The 27,087-nt window shown below is 45.1% G+C and overlaps 1 protein-coding gene across 6 annotated transcripts in view; it reads right to left on the bottom strand.

The window, feature by feature from the left end:
* KAT7 (lysine acetyltransferase 7) overlaps positions 1-26,721 on the bottom strand; it is a 47,902-nt gene extending 21,181 nt beyond the window's left edge. The window contains exons 1-6 of one of the 6 annotated variants that reach the window (XM_088443588.1): positions 26,564-26,721; positions 19,782-20,019; positions 8,390-8,566; positions 7,975-8,214; positions 244-326; positions 2-109 (exon numbers count right to left, since the gene is read on the bottom strand). In XM_088443588.1, the coding sequence (XP_088299714.1) occupies positions 2-109; positions 244-326; positions 7,975-8,214; positions 8,390-8,566; positions 19,782-19,875 (702 nt within the window). In that variant the 5' untranslated portion in view covers positions 19,876-20,019; positions 26,564-26,721. The remainder of the gene's footprint in view (position 1; positions 110-243; positions 327-7,974; positions 8,215-8,389; positions 8,567-19,781; positions 20,020-26,563) is intronic. The other 5 variants (XM_088443589.1, XM_088443587.1, XM_088443586.1 and 2 more) reach the window with 5 other exon arrangements.
* Between the last annotated feature and the right edge of the window lie 366 nt (positions 26,722-27,087).

The following is a 27,087-nucleotide window of genomic DNA, read 5'->3' as shown; positions in this document are numbered from 1 at the left end:
CCTGGTGCCGCGTGGCATGCCTATTGTTTTCATCCTGCCTGTGGGACAGCAGCCGGTCTTCCACCTGTTTGTCACGACTCTGTCCTCTTACCTGAAATTCATCACAATTCTGTAAATGTAAGCAATCATGGATGGGTCAGGTCAGCCTTCTTCAGTAACATGCATACAGTACAAGACGACAAACCCCTTCACGTTGCACACAGTGCTGTGAGAAATGGGGTGCTGAACATAACAGATGGTTACCTTGCATTCGTCTGCCGACAGATTATGGTATAGTGGGCACCCAGAAATTGAAAAATGCCTCTCATGTTTCCCAGTGAGATGTCCTAAAATCATGGAAAGTAACATTAGAAATTTTAAGGCATTAGAATTTTTTTCCACTTGGACAGATTTTCAGCAAAGTACACAACTACCAGGAAATACCATATGCTCCCCAGATAAACAATTATGTAGTCATAGTGATCATTCATACCCTAGGAGACTCCTATCACACTGCATGATGGAATCCACCATGCAAATTACAAGAAAAATTACCTACACTGCTGTAGATAACTGAAGTGGCACAGTGTAGTCGCAATCGTGTGGCATTTATCTTTGCATAATGCTTCTGTCTTTAAAGCGCAATTGTCATTATGCAAAATGGGAGCAGCCAATTAGTGGTTTAGAATAATATCCAGGAGAATGCAATCTATAAATGAGAGTTATGGTAAAACTTACTTTTGTTAACTCTATTTCTTCGAAGTCCATAGGGTCCACAGGGAGACCTTGGGGTGTAGGTCAGTGTTGGCTAACCTTGACACTCCAGCTGTTGTGGAAATATATATCCCAGCATGCCCTGCCACAGTTTTAGCATGCCCTAATAGCAAAACTGTAGCAGTGCATGCTGGGTTATGTAGTTCCATAACAGCTGGAGTGTCAAGGTTAGCCAACACTGGTGTAGGTGGTGGTTGAGGACCGGGCACCACGCAGTTAAAGCTTTAGCTCCCAGGAGGCATCGGTCCATCCCCCTATACCCCGCCCCCGAGCCAGCTCAGTTCATAACAAGCCAAAGGCCGGAGGAGGAGAAGAGAGAAGGAAGATTGGTACACACAAGAATCACACTCTCACAGAGAAGGAGACGGGAAACCGGTGACCAGAAACATAGCCCATAAGAAGCCGGTGCGTCAGCACGGGTGCCCTGTGGACCTTATGGACTTCGAAGAAAGAGTTAACAAAAGGTAAGTTTTACCATAACTCATTTTCTTCTTCAGGGTCCACAGGGCTCCACAGGGAGACCTTGGGGATGTCCTAAAGCAGTCCTTGAAGGGTGTGGACACTCCTGCGCTGAGAGGAGAATCTGGCGCCCAAAGGAAGCATCCTTAGAGGCGAAGGTATCAAAGCCATAGAACCTCAGAAAAGCATGGACAGAGGACCATGTGGCCACCTTACAAAGCTGCATAGCTGAGGCGCCACGGCGAGCTGCCCACGAAGGACCCACAGAACGAGTAGCAGTAAAGGTGCGTACACACTGGGCGATAAAGTTGACGACTGAACGAGAACGACATCGTTATCATTCAATCGTCCACTTTATCGTCCATTTTTAACCCCAAAAAGATGAACGATAACGACGACGTGCGTTCCCCTGGGTCATCATTAACGTTCATCGGGCTGACATGCAGGCCAACCTGACGATCTCGTCAGGTTGCTGCATGTCAGGGAATGGGGGAGAGAGCCCGGCGCTGAACGATATCGTTAATGATATCGTTCAGCAGCTGTGCTCAATGTCATGAACGACATTGAGCACAGCCTGCCGGGGACAACACTACACGATATCGCTCAGGGAGCATATCGTGTAATTTGTACCCACCATAACAGTAACCGGTACAGGAAGGCCTGCCTGCTTGTAAGCCTGTGAGATAGTCATACGAAGCCATCTAGCCAATGTTTGTTTGTTGGCTGGCCATCCCTTTATGCGAAATCCATAGAGAACAAATAAGGAATCTGATTTCCAGTTCCACATATATCCTGAGGGCACAGACCACATCCAAGGAGGCCTCACCTGCCGAGAGGTCTGGTAATTGAAAGGCCGGGACTACAATTTCCTCATTAATGCAGAAACTAGTAACAACTTTTGGAAGGAAACCAGGGCGAGTCCGAAGCACAGCCCTGTCCTGGTGGAATATTAGAAATGGGGAGCGACAGGAGAGTGCCCCTAATTCTGACACTCTTCTGGTGGACGGTAAAGCAAGAAAAAAAAAAAAAGTCTTCGCTGTAAGCCAGTTGAGTTCCACAGAATCCATGGGTTCAAATGGAGGACCCTAGAGGGCACAAAGAACTACTGACAAATCCCAAGGAGCCACTGGAGGGACAAAAGGAAGGTTGAATCCAAAGGACACCCTGGAGTAAGGTGTGGATATCCGGTATCGGAGCAAGTCTACGCTGGAAGCAAATGGACAGAGCGGAGACATGCACTTTGTGAGGTCAGGCGGAATCCAAGGTCCAATCCAGCCTGAGGGAAGGCCAGGACTCTGGAAATCCTAAACACCTGGAGGTCGTAGCTTCTGGTACGACACAATTGGTAATATGTATGCCACACTCTGTGGTAGATCCGAGCAGAGGCTGGCCTACGCGCTCTGAGGATAGTTTTGATTACAGAGCTAGAGAATCGTTTGGACCTCAGGAGGGATGTCTCAAGAGCCACGCCGTCAAAGACAGACAACCCAGGTCCGGGTAAAGGTAAGGACCCCGAGACAACAGGCACGGTCGTTGAGGCAGCAGGAGCAGAGTGTCAATGGAGAGACTCCAAAGATCTGAGTACCAATTACGTCTGGGCCAAGCAGGACAGTGCCTTCAAAGGGGTTGGTTAGGGTTAGGCACTTAGAGGGGGGATTAGGGTTAGGCACTTGGGGGGGGGAAGTTAGAGTTAGGCACTCCTAAGGAGGGTTAGGGTTAGGGGGGTTAGGTTAGTAGATACTCACCTTTCCACGATCGGGATTTCCAGCGCTGTCGGGCTTCCGCTGCTTCGAACTCTGCTCATGTCGGGCTGCCGCTGACGGGAGTCGAACCGCCGGACATGCGGCCGGCGGTATTTCATACCCATTCCGTTCAGCTAGTTGATCCGATAGACGAAATTCATCTGAAGCCACTTTCTGTCATTTAAACAGAGGGTGCTTGGATTTAGGGGCTTGCTCGTCCTCTTCTATTAGTAAGATGGATCTGACAGCTCGTACCAAGGCAGGAATATTAATTTTGGACAGACTCTCATCCTCCTCCAGAGGAGAGTCAGTGTAAAGGTGCATACACACGGTCAGACTTCTGGTCGATCAGATAATGATCGTTGTCGAACATCCAGCACATGCACCAACCCCCCCATCGACTATAACGGCCCGCGATTAACGATCGCGGGTCACTATAGTAACCAGGTCAACCTGATCTATATCAACCAGGTTGGCCTGTATCGACCATCGTTTGAAGGGGCCAGAAACTGGTCGATTTGAACGATAACGATATGATAGTTATCGTTCAAATCAACAAGGGAAATCTGACAGTGTGTATGGACCATTAGAGAGATCGGCATCTTCTGCCTCCTCAGATGATACTTCAGAATCTGAGAATTGTGTTGACTGTGAAAATAACACAGAACGCTTAAAAGGCTTACTGGGTAAGGGATTCTCACCTTGCAACATAGTTTGAAAGGCAGTAGCGGTAGCCACCAGACTCTGCACTGAGTTAGAGAGAACATCTACCCATGGTGGGGGTACAGGAGGTACCTGTATCGCCTGAACCTGTTGTGGCAACCCCAGAGGAGGAATTACAACCTGCTGCCGTAACCCCATAGGGGAAACTACAGCTAAGAGGTCCACAATAGTAGCCAGCACTTGAGAGAAAGAAGCCCAGGGGGGCTCTTGTACAGGTACTGGGGGGATCTGATGGACTTGGTGGAGTATAACACTTCCTACATAACCCATCTTATATCAAATCCTCCTCACTTAAGCCTGCAGCACATAATTTTCATGATAGCAGTATGCGTTCAGATGCCTGTTTGTTACTCTAGCCTTTGCTAGACATAGCTGCAGAGCAATATGACACAATATGGCACTGGGTATAATGCAATCACTGTGTATGTAGGATACTAGTAGGAATGCAATATACTGGTCCGGTCTTATACTTGGGCAAGCTGCAGGAGCACACAGCACAAATATGGCACAGTGCAATTACCAACTGTATGTGACGAGCCTCACAAATACTTTGTTTTATAGATGTGAGGCACAGGAAAAACCCTGAATACACCTGTAGGTTAGGGCAAGGTCAGAGAAAAATGGAAAGATATATGCTGACAGTATAGAGAGGAAAACAGACAGGCAGCGCTAGCATAAGTCACATACAATGCAGAAATAACATAACTGCAATATGGCACTACAATCAACTACACAGACTCAGTGACTGGTAGGCTATAGCGCTACATACACTGACTCCAAGGAGAGGTATGTAGGGGGACCGAATCCTGAGCTTCCCTTCCCGAGAGCGCTGTGGCTGTGCCTGAGAGAAAATGGCCGCCATAGACCTCTGAGGGGGCATGGTCTGAGGAGAGCAGCTCAGGGAAGAGACTTTAGAGGACTGGCGCCCTGAGCTGAGGGGAAGGGCCGCTTTAATGGGGAATGCTGACCTTCCCCCATGCTGATTGTTTACCGACCGGGACACTGGATTCCCACTCCATATGTACCCTGCTGGTCTAGTGGATCACATTGGTTGTTGCCTGTGTCCAAACTCAGCATCTCCGGTCTATCCCAAGACCGGAGGTATCACTGTCAAATCGCAGGTCACCGCGAGTGATGATCCGTCTTACCTGTCCCCTTAACGTCCGGGTTGCAGTCTGGGTCCGCTCGCGGGGCCGGCTAGCGAGGACCCCAGGATGCCCGCTGAAATCCCGAGCCGAAAGTGGCGTTGCGGCGCGTGGACAGTCTGCTGCTGTGTGCTCAGTATACAAAAATATAAATAAGTAAAATCATAAAAATAAAAAGCTATTTGGGCTACCTAAGCAGCCCACTGCATAAAGGTGACCCAACGCCGGCCGGGCAACGACGAAACTGAGGTGCCTCGGGGGTACAGATTGATGCATCCTGGGAGCTAAAGCTTTAACTGCGTGGTGCTCGGTCCTCAATCACCACCTACACCCCAAGGTCTCCCTGTGGAGCCCTATGGACCCTGAAGAAGAAATGTATTTACTAGCAGTGTTCTCCCCAGAAAATGTTGCCAGGCGCGTTGCATTAAAAATTAGCATGGTGGGGTAGTGTAATCTGGCTGGAGACTGATCATTTTTAAAGACTCTTGCAGAAATTGCCCACTTGCTGGCTGGACACATATATACTGTGTCTCAATGTGCATTTCTGGACACCACTATATGTCTGCCCTTCGCCATCTCTGCAATGTTCCTGCCGTCCAAACCGCACTCTGGGGCTGAATCAGCATTGCATGTATGTGCAATACTGAACGCAGATTCCCAACAGGCAGAGGAATTTAAGGGGCGGTGCGGGGGACGGCCTGCGTTCCCGGAAACATGTCCTCCCCGTTTTCCGGGAGTGGCAAGGCCAGGGGCTGCATCCACGGACACAGTTTCCTGGCCTCGCCACCCGGCCAGCACAATTAAGCTGAGGCTTACTCAGGCAGGCAGCTCGGCGCTGTCCACCATTAGTGCTAGGATTGCAAATGCAGCAAGCGGTGTCATACACCTCCTGCTGCATTTGCATATTAGCAAGGACAGAATAGCAAAGCTGCCTGCATGCAGCTTTGCAATTTCGTCCCAAGATGAATCACCCCCTCTGCGACTCTAAATTTGGCTGTCAGATCCCTGGAGCAGGATAGTGCCAGGTAGCATGTAAAAAAAGCCAAAGAAATTGATCTTGGGGAGAAAAATGAATGGAAACAGGAGAACCTGTCACCAATATATACGTTGCATTCTTTTTGAAATTGGTCTAAACGAAGAATGGATTACTTCCATTGAGCCTCACTAACGGGGTACGAAAAGGACTGAGTTATGCAATTTTTTTTCTCCAATCAAATAGCACAGTTTTCTAGAGCACTATGGAGTAGTTTGCAGCGAAGCAAAAGACCAAGGAAGAAAGTGAGCAGTGGAGAGAGACTACTCACTAAGAAAGGAGTTGGCATACCTCAGAGCAGGACACAAATAAGATTTTGTTTTGCCTAGAGAGATTATTATAAGGAGATTAAGGGGTGGATCAGTAATGTTTTTATAGGGTGGTCCTGTAGTTGCAGAAACATACACAATAGTTGTCACTCCATAAAACACTAGAAGTGTGCCCAGCCCTCAGTTAGTAGAGATCAGGGGCAGATTTAATAAACGTTGGCTATTCAAAGTTGCGATGATCAGCAGTTTTGACTTATGTTTTTCAAACAGTAAAGTAACTAATGTTAAATCAGGCTTGTTTAGCATTAACCACTTGCCTAGCGTGTTTGCATCTGATGCAACCATGCCAGGCTGGGCTTTTCCTGACATAGTCACATTGGATGCGCCCAGTCAGATATTCTTCCAGCAGCCACCAACCTCAGTGGGACCAGCTGGCCTCACTTCATCCATGCACCCTCCCATGCAGCATCCCCCAACCAGGGGAAAAAAAAAAAAGAATCAGCATTGCATGTATGTGCAATACTGTACGCAGATTCCCAACAGGCAGAGGCAGTCAGATAATCTTCCAGCAGCCACCAACTGGCCTCACTTCATCCATGCACCCTCCCCAGTGTCTCCCTTGCAGCATCCCCCACCCAGGGGGGGGGGGGGGGGGGAAATGTTATATATATATTTTATTTTTCATTTTTTTTATTTTACTAAATTGTGTTGGATAGGTTTTAAGTAGGTGCTCTTGAGCTAATGCAATAATAAGAAATGACAATTTCAGTTAAGGGGTTAATTGCCATTGCTGTTTTTACATCAGTCAAACTGCTGATCAGGATATTGCAGTTTGGCATAGAAGTCCATTTTTAGTCACACTTTGCACAACTCTTAAGAAAACTTCCATCAATAGGTGATCCAGTGTTTCTCTCTCTAATGTTAGTACCGATATTCCAGACCTCAAGTGATACACTGCTCACTATTGTGATGGCGCCTTTGCTCCCCTTGAGGGGAATAAAATGCCACAATTATTGCTGCTGGTCTGGGACAACATACTTTTGGTCAACATGTTCACTCCCCACTATAAACTAAAGACATTTAAGTTGCCAAGCTGTATGGTAGGGGTGGCCAAAACGTCAAAAGCGATCATCCGCAAACACTCAACCAGTCGATGGGGGTGGACATCCGGGAGCAGCGAGCTGCAGCCAATAAGAGTCAGGCAGACTGTCAATGGCTGCTGCACCCAGGGCAGGCGCAATGCGCTCAGCTGGCCCTGTGCCACAGGGAGGTGCCGGGCTGGAGAGGTGCCGCTGCTGCCTACTATGGGGGCATTGCAAAAGGGGCACTACTACTGGGGGCATTGCAAAAGGGGCACTACTACAGTGGACACTGCAATAGGTGAACTACTACTGTGGACATTATGTGTACAAGGGGCATTACTGTGAGCATTGTGTATTAAGGCACTACTGTGTGTCGTAATGTGAATAAGGGACACTACTATGCAGAGTAACATGAATCAGGGGTACTATGTGCAGCGTAATGTGAATAAGATTGTGCTGTGTGTCGTAATTTGAATTGGGGAAACTATGATTTCAGCAGGACGGACCCCACGCCCTTTGCTGCAAGGTCAACTTTTTTGCCACCCCTGCTGTATGGTCTCTGAAAACAGTATTGTTGAAAATTAGCCATAAATTATGTAAATATTACATTCATGAGTAACTCAAAATGTATCAGATAATATCAATCACAATGGCAAAGAATGGTTTAATATCAGACTATTTAGGCATTTCATCAATATAATGTAAACATGATATTTTAAATTATTTCAATTAACAAATATTCTTGCACTGATACACCAACATAATTACCTAAAGAATTGCAGCCAGGTGTTGGACATTTCATATTGAAGTTGTAGCTCTCATGGAAACGCCTGCGTTTAGGTCTGTGGGACAGGTCACTCCCAGAATCCTTCATGGACAAGTCCTTTGCGATGCTCTCATCATGAGATACGTTGGGACTTGAAATGTCTATGTCAGATTCTGATGATGGTGCGTTTCCAGTAGGAGTGCGGGGTGGGGATTCGTCATGATCCCCAGTATTTTTAGCATCTGCAGCAGATAGAAGAGATGGTTTGATATCTGTCAAGAATTACACCTGAAAGATTAGAACACAAAGAAAAGTCTACTCTACTGGGTCACAGCTAAACAGACAGCCAGCGTGCATCTACTATGACAAGAGAGAGAGCGCGTCCGGCAGTACTTAAGCTCGGCTGCACCCCCGTACCTCTGTCACAAAAGTCCACCACTTGCTCGGTTTCTGATCCCGATGAGCGGGTCTGTCGGAGTGGGTATTTTTTCGGAGTCACGGGGGTGGGCTGCTGCTGGCTACGGGTCACCCTCCGAGTGGAGTAGACCGGCTCCTCTGCACCAAACGATTGCAGATTGCCAACCGGACTGGAATCTGGTTTAATACAAACCACAATTTCACTCGCCGACACGGTCAACCTTTTTGTGACCTGCCCTGTAAGCGATTGCAACTTTCTGATCATGGATACATGGCAGAAGAAAACAACCACTTGTTCCTAGTTCAGTGAACTAAAAAATATAATGTCTATCCCAGGGATGAGCAACTTTTGGTCACTTTCTCATGAGCATCAAGGCAGATGAAAATCAGCAACATCAGGCTGAAGGTTGCCTATACCTGGCCTAAACATTGCAAAGTAGACCATCACAGCAGATAATTAAGTATTGTACTACTGCAGCCTATGGTTAAATCACCATAATCTAGCCCAAAAGTTCTGCGATTCAATCATCAGTGGCTCCACACAGTACAGGCTTTTGGTAAACTCCAATATGAAGGGTAACACCACTCAAGGATGTTGCTTAATTAAACTATTGTGCTAGGTACTGCAGACTATTGGAGCCCAGTCCTCAGGACCCCTAATAGGTCGCATTTTCCAGACCACCCAGCAGGTGCACAGGTATAATACCAAGTCACATTTTAAAGATCCACAAGGTGACACAGGAAACATGAACTGATTGGGGTCTTGAGGACCAAGTTTCAGAACCACTGCTCTAATTTAATTATCAGGAGTAATCCCAGCAAGTTGTGCTGCCTTATTTTTAGCAGATAGAATTATAATGTATGATTTTTAGGTCAGTTACTCTTTGCTTTAATTACTAGTTACAGTTTTGTAATAAGCATAAATATACTTAAATTCTGCCTTAATTGTGGCACCAACACTAAGCAAAACAGATAAAGTGACCTATACACTACAATCAGAAGAGAATACACACATTCTAACTGTTAAAGTGAAAGCTGGTAGTTAAAAGAAAGCAAATTATGTCACATGCAATGTAGACACTTAATAGTGAATGTTAATCAGCTTAACATAAGGAAAATTTGTGATAAGTGGTTTTCTATCTGGAAAAACAAGGCAATAATAAGTTACAGCTGAACACACCAACCTGGAAGGACCAGCAACTAGACAGCTGGATTCTACATTGTTACCATTTTTTAGCATAGAATGTAGTGTTCACTCTAGGTCCGGCGACAGGCAGGGCGCCGGACCTAGAGCAAGGGCACTTCTGCGAGCGCCCGTCCGACTAGGGGGTGTGGTCAATGAAAAGGGGGCATGTCTCTATGACGCATCCCCTTTTTGTTATCTCGGGGCCATGCCCAGTACTTACGGACATGCCGGGCAGCCCGAAAACGCCGTGGTCACTGTGAGTGGAACGGCACCTATTCACCGGCGGTGACTGCTGCTGTGCCGTTTTCCCCACCCGCGGGACACTGCGGCCCGCAGGTGGAGGACAGAACCCGGAGGCTGTTTCAGTGAGGCGGCGCGCTGGAAGGCAAGGTGCTTTCTGCCCTTCAGAAATATGGCAGGGTGCGGCGCCCCGCTGAAACAACCTAGTGGGAACACTAGAATGCTTATTGCAGATTTCAGCCTCCTGAGGTGTGAGCAAATGGAATTTTTCCTTCAATTTTTGAATTTTTGGAAGCAAAAATGCGGCCATTGAGCCCAGCGTGTCGGTGGTAGAGCAAATAACTGAATAGCTCCTGTTACTTTAGTTTAGAGATTAGCGGTTCGGTTTTAGCTCAGATCTTCCTGCCAAGTTGGGATCTCAGAATGAGGCAAAAATTCATCTTTCACAGACAAAGGAAGATCAGAGCCAAAACTGAACCGATCATCTCTACTTTAGATGGGAGCTACAGGCGCCCAAAAACAATTGAATTCCCCCCCTTGTAGTCAGATAAAGGGACACTAATAAATCACATTTAAAATATATTAGGTCATAATAATAATTAGGATAAGATATCGGTTAGAGCAGGGCTCAACAAATATTATTAAAATCTAGAAGCCAGCGTAAATGTTTCAGATCACCAACCAAAATATATGAAAACTTGTATAGACCACCATACAAGCCCTTTTAATGTCCCACCAGACCTCCCCACATGCCATTAGACCACCACACATGCCTCTTCAATGCCCATCAGACCTAGCCACATGCTAATCTCTGGTGTCTAATGTATAGTATAAAACACGTACTGCCCCCAATTCATCTCATCCCACACCGGATGGCCCCCAATTGATCTCCTGCCACAAAGCAGGGCCCCCCGATTTATCTCATGCCACACAGCAGGGCCCCCAATCCATAGTATGCCTCACAGCAGTAACCCCAAATCATAGCATGCCACACAGTAGGGTGCCCAATGAATAATACTTTTATCAGAGGAAGACCTTAAATTAATATGTCTGCAGTGGACAATTTGACTAAGTAAACTTATGGTCTGGTGAAAGGGGGGGGGATAGCTGAATAGTGCACAGACTGGCTTTAGGACCGGCACCAAATAAGGCACAGCAGGAGGCCAAGACATTATGGAGGAGGCACAGTGTTAATGTGCAGCCAGAAACAACACGTCTTACTGTGTTTGATGGCTGTCGCTGCGCTTATTTTTCACTTGGGATGTCTGAGCCTGGGGCCGCTGGGGTGCCAAAGCTGCTGAGACCTCTCTCATAAAGCACAGTGGTCAGTGCTCCCTTCTCTGCCGAATCCAACAGCCAGGTGCTGGTTACAGAGCAACACTGACGTGACAACAATGCAAGCGGCGATGCAGCCGGTAGCTGGCACCACAAAAGTCCCAAGGGTGACTGGAGGCACAGGCTCGTGTATGTACTGCAGGCACAGTGCAGTCACCTAAGTGCCCCTGCATTACACCGCATCCTCCCCGGCTCAGCCCTGACTCTGGTATCCGCGTCCTTCCCAGCTGAGCTCTGATCTCTGGGGCTATGGAGAACGCGCCCGCAGCAGTGCATCCAAAGCTCACGCACAGCCACTGTCTTGGCTTGCTGGCCACCCACCTCTACATGTCACACTGTCAGTCCTGTGGAAGCCAACACAAAATCCAGTCGCCAGGTCACAATACTTGGTCGCCATGGCGACCTGGCACCCAGGATTTGTCGAGCCCTGGATTAGAGCAGAGGTTTCCAAACTGGGGTCCTGAGGCACCCTAACAGTCCAGGTTTTAAGGATATCCATGCTTGACCACAGGTGACTTAATTAGTACCTAAGTCAATTTGGTTTAACCTCTTGTGCTCTACCATGGAAATCTCTAAAACCTAAACTGTTGGGGCTCCTTGAGGACCATATTTGGGAACCTCTGGTTTAAAGTGTTGCCCTCTACATAAATTATAAATAGTACTACAGACCTCCTGGAGATCAATTATATTTGAAACTAGCTATTGCCCACAGCTTTGCGATAACATCTTTCTTTTGAGGTATTCTAGTTGTATTGCTTTGCATAGGTCCCTGTAGCGGAAGTGGCCATGTGACCAGCAGCACTATACAGACTGGTGGCAACAGTGTCTTCACCCACCACTCACACCAATGTCACTGTGTGCCCTGTGCACAGACTGCTATGTAACATATCCTATTCAAGTGAATGCCGGGCCAAAGCATCTTTCCCCTCCAACCCTTACCTGCCGTGCGCATGGTGCCACACCTATTTCTTGCACTGATGATGTCAAGATGAAACAAAGTGCAGATTATTTATAAAAGGGCGACTCAATTCAGCGCGAGTTGAATAGCGCCGGGAAGTTGGTCCCAGAGCTATTCATTTCAGTGTGCTGTTAGGTCGACTAAATAATTTCTCCATACACCCTTCTGAGGGTGCGAGGAGAAATCCGCCTAAAGTGCCAGGCGCGAGGCTGTTTTCCGGCTTTGTGCGGCGCTAACCGCCTCACTGCTGGCACTTTAGTTAGAGAATGGTGGTTCTCGCTACTAAACACACAGGTGAAGTAACGTGAACTGGCATTCTCTGACTTAACTTGTAATAGACGGACCAAACAGCGGATTGAATTGAATAGCTTCGGGACCAACTTCCTGGCGCTATTCAACTCGCGCTGAATTGAATCACCCTCTAAGAGTTTCTACTACAAAATTATGCCGTTTTTTATGAAAATCGGTTCAGTAGTTTTTGCGCCAACTTGGAACAGACACAACAGTCTTATTATATTAGTATAGATGGGTCACCTAGTGTAAATAAGGAGCAGATTATTAAAGTCGCTAATCATCGGCAGGTCAGATCGATAATTTTCAAACTGCAATAGGAAAAAAAGGTTTAGCATTTATTTCTATTTCCGATTTAAAACAGATTGGCAGCTTTGACAACTTGTTCATTACTACATTTATCCTTTACACAAAATAAACCTTTTGTTCTTGGTTTGATAAAGGCTATGGGTTCTATTAATTATCCCTTAATTTGTACAAAACTAGGTGTAACTTAACATTTTCACCTATTTTTGTAGAAAAGTATCAGGGCAATTCATTATAAAGGTAGTACAGAAGATATCATGGAAATTTCCTGCTTACCTTTCAATCCCCATATTATATGTAGACCCAAATTCATCAAGCTTCGAACATACAAAATCTTTGGAGCTTGACAGAGAGAACCTTCACCATCTTCAGATGAAGCAGACTCCCGCACCTTCCTGTGGGAAGGAGGTCAAGGTTGCGAAAAAGGATCCTTTTGTGTCTTTCCGCCCCTGATCGGATCCCTCGGCTAGGTGCAGACTTCTTTGTGTGCATATGTGAACCCCAGTTCACGCATGAGAACTAGAAATGCCACGTTAGACACAGCAGTGATAAGTTTCACTGCTACCAAAGATTGGCTGTCTATGCACCAGAGCCATGTTGAATTTCATTAGTGTTTTTGTATCCACTGCTGCTACACACAGCTAGTTGGATACTAAAGTAGTGTTTATGAATAGACCCCTATTACAGTTAAATTAAGCTAATGGATCAAGCCAGCCCCCATTGAAGCATGCAAAGCGGTCAAAAGGTTTATAAAGATTGGATGCATGGTTGGTACCAAGGAAAAAAGTAAAACCTGTTTTTTGGGGGTTTTTTTATACTCCAGTTTTTCTTTGCTTTACGGTCATAAATGTTTACCTCGGAAAAAACTAATTTCTTTGCACATCTTTATCTGCCTACCTTAGTCTCTCTCTCATGTGAATCAACACAGCAGTTCTACAGCGACCTTAAAGCAGCACGTAATACTGGGTACACACTGGCAGATATATTGGGCGATTAATTGATCAGCCAATATATCGGGTGCCCGTCGGCCAGTGTGTACCAGCGATATGTCTGTGAATGACGTAATTCACAGACAGAATCGCGTCGACTCTGCTTCACAGTCGATGCCAGATATATCTATCTGTCTCTCGTGCAGTGCATACGGGTGGTCTGTCGACAGCCCGTACATTTGCAGCAGAGGCTGGGGGAGGGCCTCGGCCAGCAGGACCCGCGGTAGGAGAAAAGATTGTTGCTCAGTGTGTATGAATAACCATCATCTGTAGATATATCTGTCAGGTGTGTACCCAGCATCAGTGAAGCTCATTCTTTTCTGATTTGCCGTCAGACTGCACTCATTGATAAATGTTTGTGTCTAATTACAGTTGAGGTCGCCAAGGACACATCTAGTACAATCTCTTACACATACGGCGGTATTCAACTGTTTTCGCGGTCCGGATCTCCCGTCTAAAGTGACAGGAGATCGTGGGCCGCTATTCAATTGGTCCTGTTTTTCGCGCTGATCGAGCCCAAAGTGGTCTAGCAGCGTAAAATAGGCTTCCCCCGACCAAACTGCTGGGCGCGATCACGAAAAAGTGCCGTTTGGGCGCCCAAAACAGGTCACTTTTCGCCCATTTCAGTTCGCAGGCCCCTGGGGATCTGTCCCAGTTTGGAGCTTTAGCCAAATCTCAGGTCAGACCCGGGACTTAAGTGTAAAAGCGGTATATATGTAGCGTTCCCGCTAGTCTGTTTTAGCGGGGCGCGGCGCCCTGCCCTCCTTCTGGAGGGCAAAAAGCACCCTGCCCTCCAGGAGGAGGGCAAAAAGCGCCCTGCCCTCACAGCCTGTGGGTGCCGTTCTCCCGTGCCGTGTCCCGCGGGTGGAGAAACATGCGGTGTCCCGGTCACCGCCGGAGAATAGACGCCGGGCGCATGCGCCCGGCATCTATTCTCCCTTTCTGCAGCGCTTGGGGGCTGCCCGGCATGTCCGTAAGCGCCGGGCACGCCCCCAAGTATGACGAAAAGGGGACGCGTCTTATAGACACGCCCCCTTTTCGGGCGCGCGCATAAGGTTGCCCTCTCTAGCTCCGGCGCCCTGCCTGCCGCCGGACCTAGAGTTAACACTATATATGGTTAAGTTTAGCACAACCATAGGCTTCTACAATACTTTCCTGAAACATAAAAGTTGGGAGTAAATTTACCAAAGCCCTATAAATCATGCTCAATTATGCCATTTGTGTGCACAAGAAACAATTCCCATCTATTCCCATCTTCCTAGTTTCTGGTGGGAATCTCTTCTTTGTTGCACTAGTTCATCATGTGCAAGATGGTTTAAAATTTACACCTATACTGTTTCAGCTGAACTAGAATTCTGAATATCAGGACATGAAAAAGTACCAAAGGCAGGTATGAAACACGTTGGGCAAAGAATAAAAAAAAAGGGGAAGAAGCAGCAGACACTACCGGCAAACCAGCTGTCACATATCCCAGGAATCAGTGACGTCATTCTCGACCACCGTGTACAGTCGCCTCTACAACCAAGTGCATGTCCCTGCGCTGACAAGCACGAAGAAGACGGACAGCACTTGCAATAAAGAAAAAGGTAGGGACAGTGTAGGTTTATTGTTCCATACCAAGACATTTACCAACAGTACCCGGACCTGCCTCATACCGTTTCTTCAAAAGAGCTTAAACATTCACTGGTATCAGATGTGCATGTTTTCATATTTTTATTTTATTTTCTTATTAATTTTTATTATTTTATAATTTTTCTATTTTTTGTTATGTGTCTCTTTTCCTAACTACTTTCATTCTCACCGTTTCCCTGCCTCAAAACATGAGCGCTCGTTTCAACATATTTTTTACTACGTTATTTCATTAACTGAGCAGCTTTTATTTATCTACCAAGTGCAGTTCATTTTTTATATTTTTATTATTCCCATCTACAGGCATGCAGTGTTCACAAATATGCGCTACAGTGTGTATTTTACCCCGTAATAAGGACTGAGTACTCACTTTTAAAAGAGAGCTGGGTTCCTGGGGACGCGCTGTGCCGCTGCCAATCCCTGTCAGGCTGTTAAGTCTCACAGCAAGTCTCCGATGACACCAGATCAGATTGGCTCCGCGAGATCAGATTGGCTCGCAGACTTCAGATTGGCTCGCAGACTTGTATGACAGCAGCACTTTTTATCAACGGCTGATGCGGCTGCCTGCTGATGCGGGCACTGGGGGCCAGGCAGCAGGTGAGTTCTGCTAGCGGGACACATTAGGTAAGAGGCTGCATAATGTATAAGGGGTATTACTGCGTGGTATAATGTGTAAGGCCAGGCACTGCTGTAAGGCAATGTGTAAAGGGCATTAATGTGCGGCATAATGTGTAAAGGCCGGGCACTGCTATGAGGCATAATGTGTAAAGGGCATTAACGTGTGGGGTAATGTGTAAAGGCAGGGCATGGCTGTGTGGCATAATTTGTAAGGGGTATTACTGCATGGCATAATGTGTAAAGACCGGGTATTAATGCGTGTCATAATGTGTAAAGACCGGGCACTCAGTGCGGCATAATGTGTAAAGGCCAGGCATGGCTGTGTGGCATCATTTGTAAGGGGTATTACTGCATGGCATAATGTGCCAAGACCGGGCATTAATATGTGGCATAATGTGTAAAGAGCATTAATGTACGGCATAATGTGTAAAGGCCGGACACTAATGTACAGCATAATGTGTAAAGGCCAGGCACTAATGTACAGCATAATGTGTAAAGGCCGAGCACTTCTGCGTGGCAGAAATGTGTTATAAGGGGTACTACTGTGTGACGTAAAGTGAATAAGGCCTACTATACAGTGAAAATCTAAGACAGCCATCCCCACTCGTGGGTCGCAGTGACCGGCATGGCATGACATGTATTCACACTGCAGGGAAAGCTTGCCTTGAGGGCAGCCCAGCAGCTCCTTGAGTGCTGGGCATGTCACCTACAGTGATGAATAGGGGCTGCATCTCAAGGACAGGTCCTCTTTTCTAAAATTACACCACTTTTTCGGGCGCGCACCAAAGGCGCGTTTGAGTGTCCCTTTCTGAAAGACGTCCCCTGCCTGCCCAAACAAGATGACTAGGGCATTGCAGCAGATATCTGCTGTGGTCTCCTGTACATACATCCCGGTAGTTTTTAATATTTATATACCACCTCAGAAAATGGTTGCCTTCTAGTTTATACCACATATATCCTTTGATAAATATGCCTATTATTACCTAAAGCGTTATTCATAGGCTAACCATACTATAGCTTTAAAACAGGACACTCATGAATTAATTACACAGATTCTGTGACTGGCTGACTTCAAGCCTGGATTTCACCTGGTTTTAACAAGCCACAGAAGCTGTGTTATCCATGAGTGTCCCAGTTTAAAGGGATGATAAGGTAAGCCTACTTATTCACTTTGGGTTTTGTTAACATACAAGTCATATTAGCTGTAAAATCATGGAGGCATTAAAACATGCATTTAAGGGGAATGTGGGGATATCTGATGCTGTTGGGGTTATCAGATGGGCATTTTAGGGGCATGTGTGGTGGCATGTGGGGAGCTCTAAAGCATAAATTATGATGGGACCCAAAAATGGTCAGGTACGACCTCATGGTTTTTTTTTCAAGTGGAGGATCCTGGGACCCACATATTTTGTCACTCACCGCGATCACTGGACATGTCACTAACTAATTTAAAAGTAACATGAAACAAACAACATTAGCCCTGGGACTGATATAGACTGTCGCCAAATGGGTGTAAATTACTCCAGGAAAGAAAAAGAGCATAAGCAAAAATAACATAATTCCACACTTATGCAGAGCTTATTCCAGTCGGCAACAGTAGTCTATGCATCCGTTTTATGCCAGGCACACATCAGACATTTACATGTAGCAAATCATTTAACAAGCACATTTGCTTTGGGCATTAACTGAACTACAGCAGAAAGGATTTCCTGTCTCGTACAAGATAGGAAACAAGATAACAAAAAAAAAAAAAAAAAGTGCTTATATACATTCACATCTATGCCCAAACGATGAAGAAAGCACTAATCAGCTTCAGCAGAGCGTTTACACATACGGCCAATCACAAATGGTTAGCCAGTGCTGGTGTCTGTCATCAACATCACCGCCATTCACTATTTGCAATTGCTCCTGGCCACTCTCAAATATGCATTTTTTCCAGTCTGTAAGAGATCAAAACTACAGTACAAACACGCTCTCACTGTACTAGTCCTACGTTGGAATGCCCCCATCTGGCACCATTCTGCCTATCCATACGCAAGAGGCAGAATCACTCAATTCTGCATGGTTGCATTTGCATGCACACACTGTTTTGGGAGTGGGCACTGTGATTCACGCAAGTTATGCTGCGTACACACGGTACGACAAGCTGTCAGATTTTAACAATAACGATCCTACTGTTAAAATCTGACAGTTTCTGGCCCCTGCAAACGACCATACAATGGTCGATGCGCGACCACGTATGGTCGTTATCGACCAACTACTGTCATCTGTGCAAGCAGTCAGACCTGGTCGATATCGACCAGGTTAACCTGCTTACTATAGGGACCCCTCGTCATTAAGGGGTTACTGCATGTGTTGGAAGAACATCCAACACATGCAAGACTATCAGACAACGATCGTCTGATTGTTGCCATCGTACCGTGTGTATGCAGCATTACACTATGCCAACTAAAGTAGTTCTCTCTGCATCAGCCCCCTATGTTCATACCTGTGGAGTTCATCTGCTTTAGCGACACTTCTCTAGCCAGTTTGCTCAAAATTGCTTGTGTGCTAGGGAAATCTGTGCAATGTATCTGGAAATGACCTTGAAGCCAGGAAAGAGGACACAAAGATGTGACTGACCTCTGGCCGCGCTTCCTTGCTCCAATGAAAGCCATGATTACCAGGATTTAGAAGTAAATAGAGAAATCAACTGAGATAACAAAAGCTAAGGTTTTAAAGCATAAAAGTTTAACATTTAGTAGAAAAAAACATTTGCTTTTTGTTAAGGTTAAAAACCTGCTCATCTAAGAAGCGGACAGGATGGGACATAGCCACTAATTAAAATTAATTGCTTTGTCCATGAACAGAAGATTGTTATTTTGTTAATTCCCTAGGTGCGTCTAACACTTATTCAGCCAAAACTTATGATTTAAGATAATGTATACTAGGAACTATTACAATTCATTACAAAGAGATAACATGAAGTCAAATTAAAAAAAACCCCAAAAAACATACATATCAGCACAACTATAATTTACTCCCACGTAGAATCTTATGTTTAAACTCTGCACAAAAATATTACTTTGTAGGACTGAAAGATTTAGATATTTACTAAACACTGTACAAGATAGCAACTGAGGCAACATGAAATAAAATATTAATGCATTTTTTTGCTTATAGGGACAATACACAATTATCTGCTTTATAGCTCTACATATTTTTGTATACAATACAAGATAAGTCATTTTTTAAACAGTAAATTAGTGTTCATTCTAGCACCCTGCATCTGACAAACCATGCAGTTAATCTTTCCTGCCTATGGTGTCGCTCTCTTTTCTGGTGCTTCTAGCACACAGCTGATGCAACAAACTCCTGATAAACAGACCAGCATGTGCTAGAATCACCAGAGCGACAACCAGACAGTAAAACAAAACTGCATAGGTTGTGACTGGTGTGGGTGCTAGAATGAACACTACTTAAAATATAAATAAATATGCAGTTACAGACACGATGAGCAGTTTCATGTACTAGATTTTTCTGCAGTGTGTAACACTCCACTTCCCATGTACATTATCTAACATTTGACCGAAGGTTATTGACATTTACATCATATCCATTAATATAATTAGAGATGAGCGGTTCGGTTCGGCTATCTTACAGCCAAGTTTGGATCTCAGAATGACGCTAAACGCCATCTTTCACGGACATCTATGCTGAGATGTTCATGAATGATGACATTTTGCCTCATTCTGATGTGCGAACTTGGTGGGAGGATACGAGCCGTAACAGAATCGATCATTTCTAAATCTAAAGTGCACAGAAAGCCTAACGGTCATATGCTGTTTGCAGGCATCTTACCTTGTGAGCTCTGGCTAAGCCTTGCTGTGGAACGAGTGATGCGTGCAGGGCCCCGAGAGTTCCCATTACTTTCAGAACTGTCTGTGTGCTCCATGTCTGTAGAGAAATCTGAATCTTCTGTCCCATCCGAACTGCTTCCAGCATTCCTCTATGGAATATGCTGCAATTAGGACGGCCCGTGCCATTCACACTGCTCATTTTGAAGAGAATGTAAACCCATTTCTCCCTAGTCATAGTCCTGAGGACCGAAATTTGTATCACATTTAGATAATTAGGTACTGTTAGTGAAATTAGTTGAATCAAATTAAAGGGTGACTCCATTCCAAAAATATGTCTAAACATTCTGTTGGGGAATTCAACTGGAAAAATTCCACACATCTGAAACTTATCTTCTGCCTGCAATTAGTTGAATACTCCGACAAACACTAATGCTGAAATTTGACAGACAGGTTGTAAATATCAGACTCTCTTTAGCAACATTTGTAACTATAAAAATACTGCACCAATTGTTTTCATAGATAATGATGTTAATAAGGGAGGTCACTTTTTAACTACCTGTCAAAGCTACTAAGTAACAGAATTTATTTACGTAGGTTACAGTACCCAGCATGGTTTTAATTAGGTAATATGTTTTGGTGGATTTAACTTTTGAGAACCCCAAATGATTGATAGCTATTTCTTTAAGTTTGCATACTGTGTAAAGATGTCCATATTTGCAGCAATTTAGAAGAGTATAAAGTTTTCTAAAAAAAGAAAAGAAAACAAAAATAGGGCCATTTGGCTGCATGTGTACCCCAAGACCATACTAAGCAAGTCTAATGCTGGGTACACACTATACGATGTGTACCCAGCATGATCTCTCGTGCAGCGGGTCCTGGCATCGGCAAGTACGTACACACTTGCCAGTGCCGTGACTGACTGTGCAACAGCGGGGGCCATGCGTTCGGCAGCATGGCCCCCGCTAACGATATCGCACATCATCAGCGACATAGCAGGTACACACAACCCAATGTGGACGATAGGTCATCCAAGACGCCGGAACGGACGACATATCGTCTAGTGTGCACCCGGCATAATGTGATCCAGTCACTCTACCTGAGCCAATTAGATTCATCCACTTGGATACCATGTATTTTTGCCTACCCAGAAAGTATATTCTGCAAATGTATAGTCAGGTGCAAAAATATTGGGACATTGACAGAATTTTCATATTTTTACCTCTATTCACCACCACAATGGCTTTGAAATGAAACAAACAAGATGTGCTTTAACTGCAGACTTTCAGATTTAATTTGAGGGTAATTACATCCAAGTGAACGTTATAGGAATTACAACGGTTTCTATATGTGCCTCCCACTTTTTAAGGGGCCAAAAGTAATGGGGCCATCACCTCAAAAGCCATTTCATGGACAGGTGTGGGCTATTCCCTCGTTATTTCATTATCAATTAAGCAGGTAAAAGGTCTGGAGTTGATTCTAGGTGTGACATTTGCATTTGGAATCGGTTGCTGTCAATTCTCAATATGAGATCCAAAGAGCTGTCACTATCAGTGAAGCAAGCCATCATTAGGCAGAAAAATCAAAACAAACCCATCAGAGAGATAGCAAAATCATTAGGTGTGGCCAAATCAACTGTTTGGAACATTCTTAAAAAGAAAGAACGCACCGGAGAGCTCAGCAACACCAAAAGACCCGGAAGACCACGGAAAACAACTGTGGTGGATGACAGAAGAATTATTTCCCTGGTGAAGAAAAACCCTTTCACAACAGTTGCCCAAATCAAGAACACTCTCCAGGAGGTAGGTGTATATGTGTCAAAGTCAACAATCAAGAGAAGACTTCACAAGAGTGAATATAGAGGGTTCACCACAAGATGTAAACCATTGGTGAGCCACAAAAACAGGAGACCAGATTAGAGTTTGCCAAACATCATCTAAAAAAGCCATTACAGTTCTGGAACAACATCCTATGGACAGATGAGACAAAGATCAACTTGTACCAGAGTGATGGGAAGAGAAGAGAAGGAAAGGAACTGCTCATGATCCAAAACATACCACCTCATCAGTGAAGCATGGTGGTGGTAGTGTCATGGCATGGGCATGTATGGCTGCCAATGGAACTGGTTCCCTTGTATTTATTGATGATGCGACTGCTGACAAAAGCAGCAGAATGAATTCTGAAGTGTTGCGGGCAATATTATGTGCTCATATTCAGTCAAATGCTTCAGAACTCATTGGACGAACCTTCACAGTGCAGATGGACAATGACCCGAAGCATACTGCAAAAGCAACCAATGAGTTTTTTTTAGAGTGGAATGTTATGCAATGGCCAAATCAATCCCCTGACCTGAATCCGATTGAGCATGCATTTCACTTGATGAAGACAAAACTGAAGGGAAAATGCCCCAAGAACAAACAGGAATGAAGACATTTGCAGTAGAGGCCTGGCAGAGCATCACCAGGGATGAAACCCAGCGTCAGGTGAGGTCTATGCGTTCCAGACTTCAGGCGGTAATTGCCTGCAAAGGATTTGCAACAAAGTATTAAAGTGAAAGTTAGATCTAGGATTGTTTAGTTTGTCCCATTACTTTTGGCCCCTTAAAAAGTGGTAGGCACATATAGAAACCGTTGTAATTCCTACACCGTTCACCTGATTTGGATGCAATTACCCTCAAATTAAATCTGAAAGTCTGCAGTTAAAGCACATCTTGTTTGTTTCATTTCAAAGCCATTGTTGTGGTGAATAGAGGCCAAAATATGAAAATTCTGTCAATGTCCCAATATTTATGCACCTGACTGCATACACCTACCTCCTGGAGAATGTTCTTGATTTGGGCAACTGTTGTGAAGGGGTTTTTCTTCACCAGGGAAATAATTCTTCTGTCATCCACCACAGTTGTTTTCTGTGGTCTTCCGGGTCTTTTGGTATTGCTGAGCTCTCCGGTGCGTTCTTTCTTTTTAAGAATGTTCCAAACAGTTGATTTGGCCACACCTAATGTTTTTGCTATCTCTCTGATGGGTTTATTTTGATTTTTCAGCCTAATGATGGCTTGCTTCACTGATAGTGACAGCTCTTTGGATCTCATATTGAGAGTCGACAGCAACTGATTCCAAATGCAAATGTCACACCTAGAATCAACTCCAGACCTTTTACCTGCTTAATTGATAATGAAATACCAAGGGAATAGCCCACGCCTGTCCATGAAATAGCTTTTGAGGTGATAGTCCCATTACTTTTGGCCCCTTAAAATGTGGGAGGCACATATAGAAACCGTTGTAATTCCTACACCGTTCACCTGATTTGGATGTAATTACCCTCAAATTAAATCAGAAAGTCTGCAGTTAAAGCACATCTTGTTTTTTCATTTCAAAGCCATTGTGGTGGTGAATAGAGGCCAAAATATGAAAATTCTGTCAATGTCCCAATATTTATGCACCTGACTATTTATTTAGCTCTTCATGGCAGCTTTATTTTTTTTTTGCCCTTGAAATATAACTGAAAAAGTTAGCTCCATACAAATAGATCTGCTGGATCCAGTGTATCTAAGAACTACTAAATACATGTGCTTAGAAGAAAATGTTGTTTGAAGGTAGAGTCTCCCTTTAAGAAATAGGCAAATAAGTTATTTACTTATAAAGAAAATACAAGTTATCTATTATTCCTGATCCCCTATACTTACAGAAAGAACAGTAGGATGAGGAGACATGAAAGTACCATATGCTGCAAGAAACGCAGAACCTTACTGCCCTATATTTTAAAACTCAAAAAAAAGCACAATTCCATTAAGTTCTTACATACGCAAATTCTTCTTAACATCTTTTAAGTACAGCATTCTCCAAGAATGCAGGCTATAATGTTGGCAAGCTTCAGATTATTGATTGCTATGCAAGTGATGGTTATGCATTTTTGAGAGGCACAATGTTGACAATGAGTTTGTCAACAGCATGATGTCGAGCAGAGAATGCCGACATGGTCTAGTAAAAGCAAGGTAACTGCAGGTAGCATTAGTTTAAATAGGATGCTGTAGCAATAAATACAAAAAACAGTTATCTGTACACAGAAAAACTGCCTAGATTGGACACATCAATTTTATGTTACACTTAACCATATTCCAAAAGTAGAAATCTCCAATCTCCGACTATGAATCAAAAGCATATCAATGAAAACAGGTGGCACTGTGGCAAGCACTGCTGTCTTATAGAACCATGGATTTGACTAGAATTCATGTTCCTGTTTGTGTAGTTTTCCTGCGGATGCTCAGGTTTCCATTTACAGTCCAAATATATATGGGTAGGTTCACTGGTTGCTGACAAAAATGGACCCTAGTGTTAATGTGTGTGGTAGTGAATTTAGGCCCTGATTCAGAGCCGGACGCTCTGACCAGAGCGCTCGCTCTGAATCAGGGCCCACCTCCATTAAAATGGAGCGTCCTCCTGGACACTCATATAGCTGTGGGTCACCACCCACAGCATATACGAGCGTCCAACAAGATGGTCGCGATGGTCTTGACCATCGCACTTGCGAGTGAAACCCTGTGGTCGGGTTTCTCAACCGCAAGCCCTGGAGTGATTTTGGCTCTATCAGAGCCAAAATCACTCCCACTGACATCACTAGTGATGTCAGTGGGGCCGGCTTCAGACGGTAGGCGTTCCCATAGGAACGCCTCTGTCTGGCAGGCACGCCCCCGGCACGCCCACCAAAGGGGACGTGCTGTCAATCAACATCGACAGCACGCCCCCTTTGATGCGAGACTCAGAGCGAAGGAAAGTCCTTCGCTCGCCGGGTCTCGTGCATGCGCACGACGGAGCTCCCTCCGTCGTGCGCATGCGCAGTGGGGAACATCGACCCACTTGCGAGCGTACTGCCGCTCGCGAGTGGGTCTGAATGACCCCCTTAGACTGCAGGCTCCAAAGGAACCAATGTGAATGATAAAATATTCTCTGTAGAGTATTGCATAATATGATGGTGCTATATAAACAGTCAATAATAAATAAGTGTACTGTACAATGTTGTGAATATATTCCTGCAGTTTCCCAGTTGGAGGTCCCAATAAAGCTCCTGTATGTACACCACAAGCTACATATTTATCCTGCAGCTGAGTAATATACCAACTATTCAGTGGCAGTGTATTAACCACTCCGTCACCTTTCCCCGTCTACTCTTCGTGGGCATCGATGGCAAATTTCTAACCTAACGATAATGATTGTTTACATAACTCCTAAATATTTTTGAAGAACAACATAACGATTAGTGTTGGAGAAAACACTGACTAGCTAAACTTCACTTCATACTCAAATAACAAACTACTTTAAATTTACATTTTATCGGTATAAATCCATACCACTACTAATTTTGATTCCAAAATTGTATCAGACTGGCTACCTGCGTATCTCAAGTTGGGGAATGGGGACCAAAATGGAACTGGGTGTGGCCAGCGTTGCCATTGCACTGTTGTCTTATCCCATTTCCCACTAAAACTACCTTTTGAATGCTGCACGCACCTGTTTAGCACTGTGAATGCAATAGATCTCCCAACCACCTGTCCGGATAGCCAAATTGAGACTGTCCGGTCTAAAAGCTGGAGAGTTGGGAGGTATGTGTCTGCAACAAACTTCTTTAAGGAACTGATAGATTTTACCAAGTAATTTGCTTATTTTCAAAAGGACTCAATTTTTTTGGAACAAACATCCAGTGATTTTTAGCTGTCAATAAGTGGTGTCTTGCAGCCAGAAACAGCACACTTACAAATGATTAGATTTGTATCTTTAAAGGATATTCACTGGAAAATATACTCAAGAAAATATAATACAGTGATAAATGGTGGTCTGAATTACCAAACTATATAAAAAGCAACTCTACAGCATTTCATTACACATACATTGCTATTTGCTATGTGTAGTGTTTGGGCAGGACTGCGCTAGCATGTGTAGATGACAGTGTGTGTGTATATGTGTATATATATATATATATATATATATACACACACACACACACACATATACACACACCTTATACGAAACATAATAAAACTTTTTGATAACATCATGTTATCTCCACTGTGGCAGGGATTGGTGTGAATGGTGACATATTCTCTGCACAGGGCTATATGACTGGTGCTATGGACGTAAAAAATGACAATATTGTGACAGGCAGAGATCTAAAAACATCTCTGCAACGGTCTTAAACTAGGAGTGACGCACAATAGGGGTCTCATGCAGATATGTGACGCTTTAATAAGGTTAAAATCCCCAGTTTGTTATGGCCACGCCCGTGCATGCTGCTACTGGCTCACCAGTAAAACGAGGACTGCCAGTACCCAATAAGACTGCAATGGGGCGTGTTAGTCCGCAGAGAGTCAGGGACACTGACCTATAGCAGGCAGAAATGATGAGACAGCCAATCAGAGAGCAGGACAGACAAGACACGCTGTAATTGGCGCTACTGTGTATCAATAAGATCAACGCCACACGCGAGGCGCCAGGACTGACTGACAAGGCCGCCAACCAATCCCCGCCGGCGTCATTACACGTCAACCTATTAACATGCGAATCTGTAATCCCGGAGCCAATGGGCGCAGATCAGGAGTTAACCGACACAGGCCTTGTTTTGACTGCTTTCTTGAGTCTACCGCTCTTGCGCACTATGTTGAGGTCTCCTCCCGTCTCTGCTCATAGCCGAGTAACCAGGTCTACGTTTTCTCTCGTTCTGCACCTAGGTAATGGGGAGCGTTTCCCTGTACACCTCCTCCCATGGCGGCTCTTTCGTACGTCACCCACCACTTACCTTCCTCCGGGGCATCGCTCGAGTCTCCCTCCTCGCTCCTGCCCTGGCCTCCCGGGTGCACGGTTAGCTGCGCTCAGCACGGGAATCAGTCCGGCGCCGTCTCCGGGTAACGGGAGATTCGCGCGCATGCGCGGCCACGCCCACATACTCAGACACGTGACCCCTCCCCACTGGCTGCGTTTCGCGCGCGCGGCAGAGGCGGCCCCCGCTCGGCCCGCAGCAGCTTTACTAGTGGTCAGTCACAATCTCAGCACAATGAGTGGCAGCAGCAGTGAGCACTAGTGTCCACACACATACAGTCACATGATTGTCCTTCTGATTCAGCGCCCGGGCATGGCGACCTGTTCCATCCTTACGCCCCAGCCCTGGCACACCATTCAAAGCCATCCGAGTCTGCAAATAACAGCAGTCTATCTCACCTGTCTTTCTTTTTCTCTGTACCCAGATCTGATGCTCATCTTTCCTGCTCAGGCTCACTAGTGACTCCGAATAATTAAATCTCTCTATTCTCGCCAACGAGAGCC

Source organism: Taudactylus pleione, unplaced genomic scaffold (genome assembly GCF_031769625.1).
Source record: "Taudactylus pleione unplaced genomic scaffold, aTauple2 ptg000331l, whole genome shotgun sequence".
Classification (NCBI taxonomy): domain Eukaryota; kingdom Metazoa; phylum Chordata; class Amphibia; order Anura; family Myobatrachidae; genus Taudactylus; species Taudactylus pleione.
The sequence above is the reverse complement of the archived record's forward strand: the minus strand, read 5'-3'. Positions and strand labels throughout refer to the sequence as shown.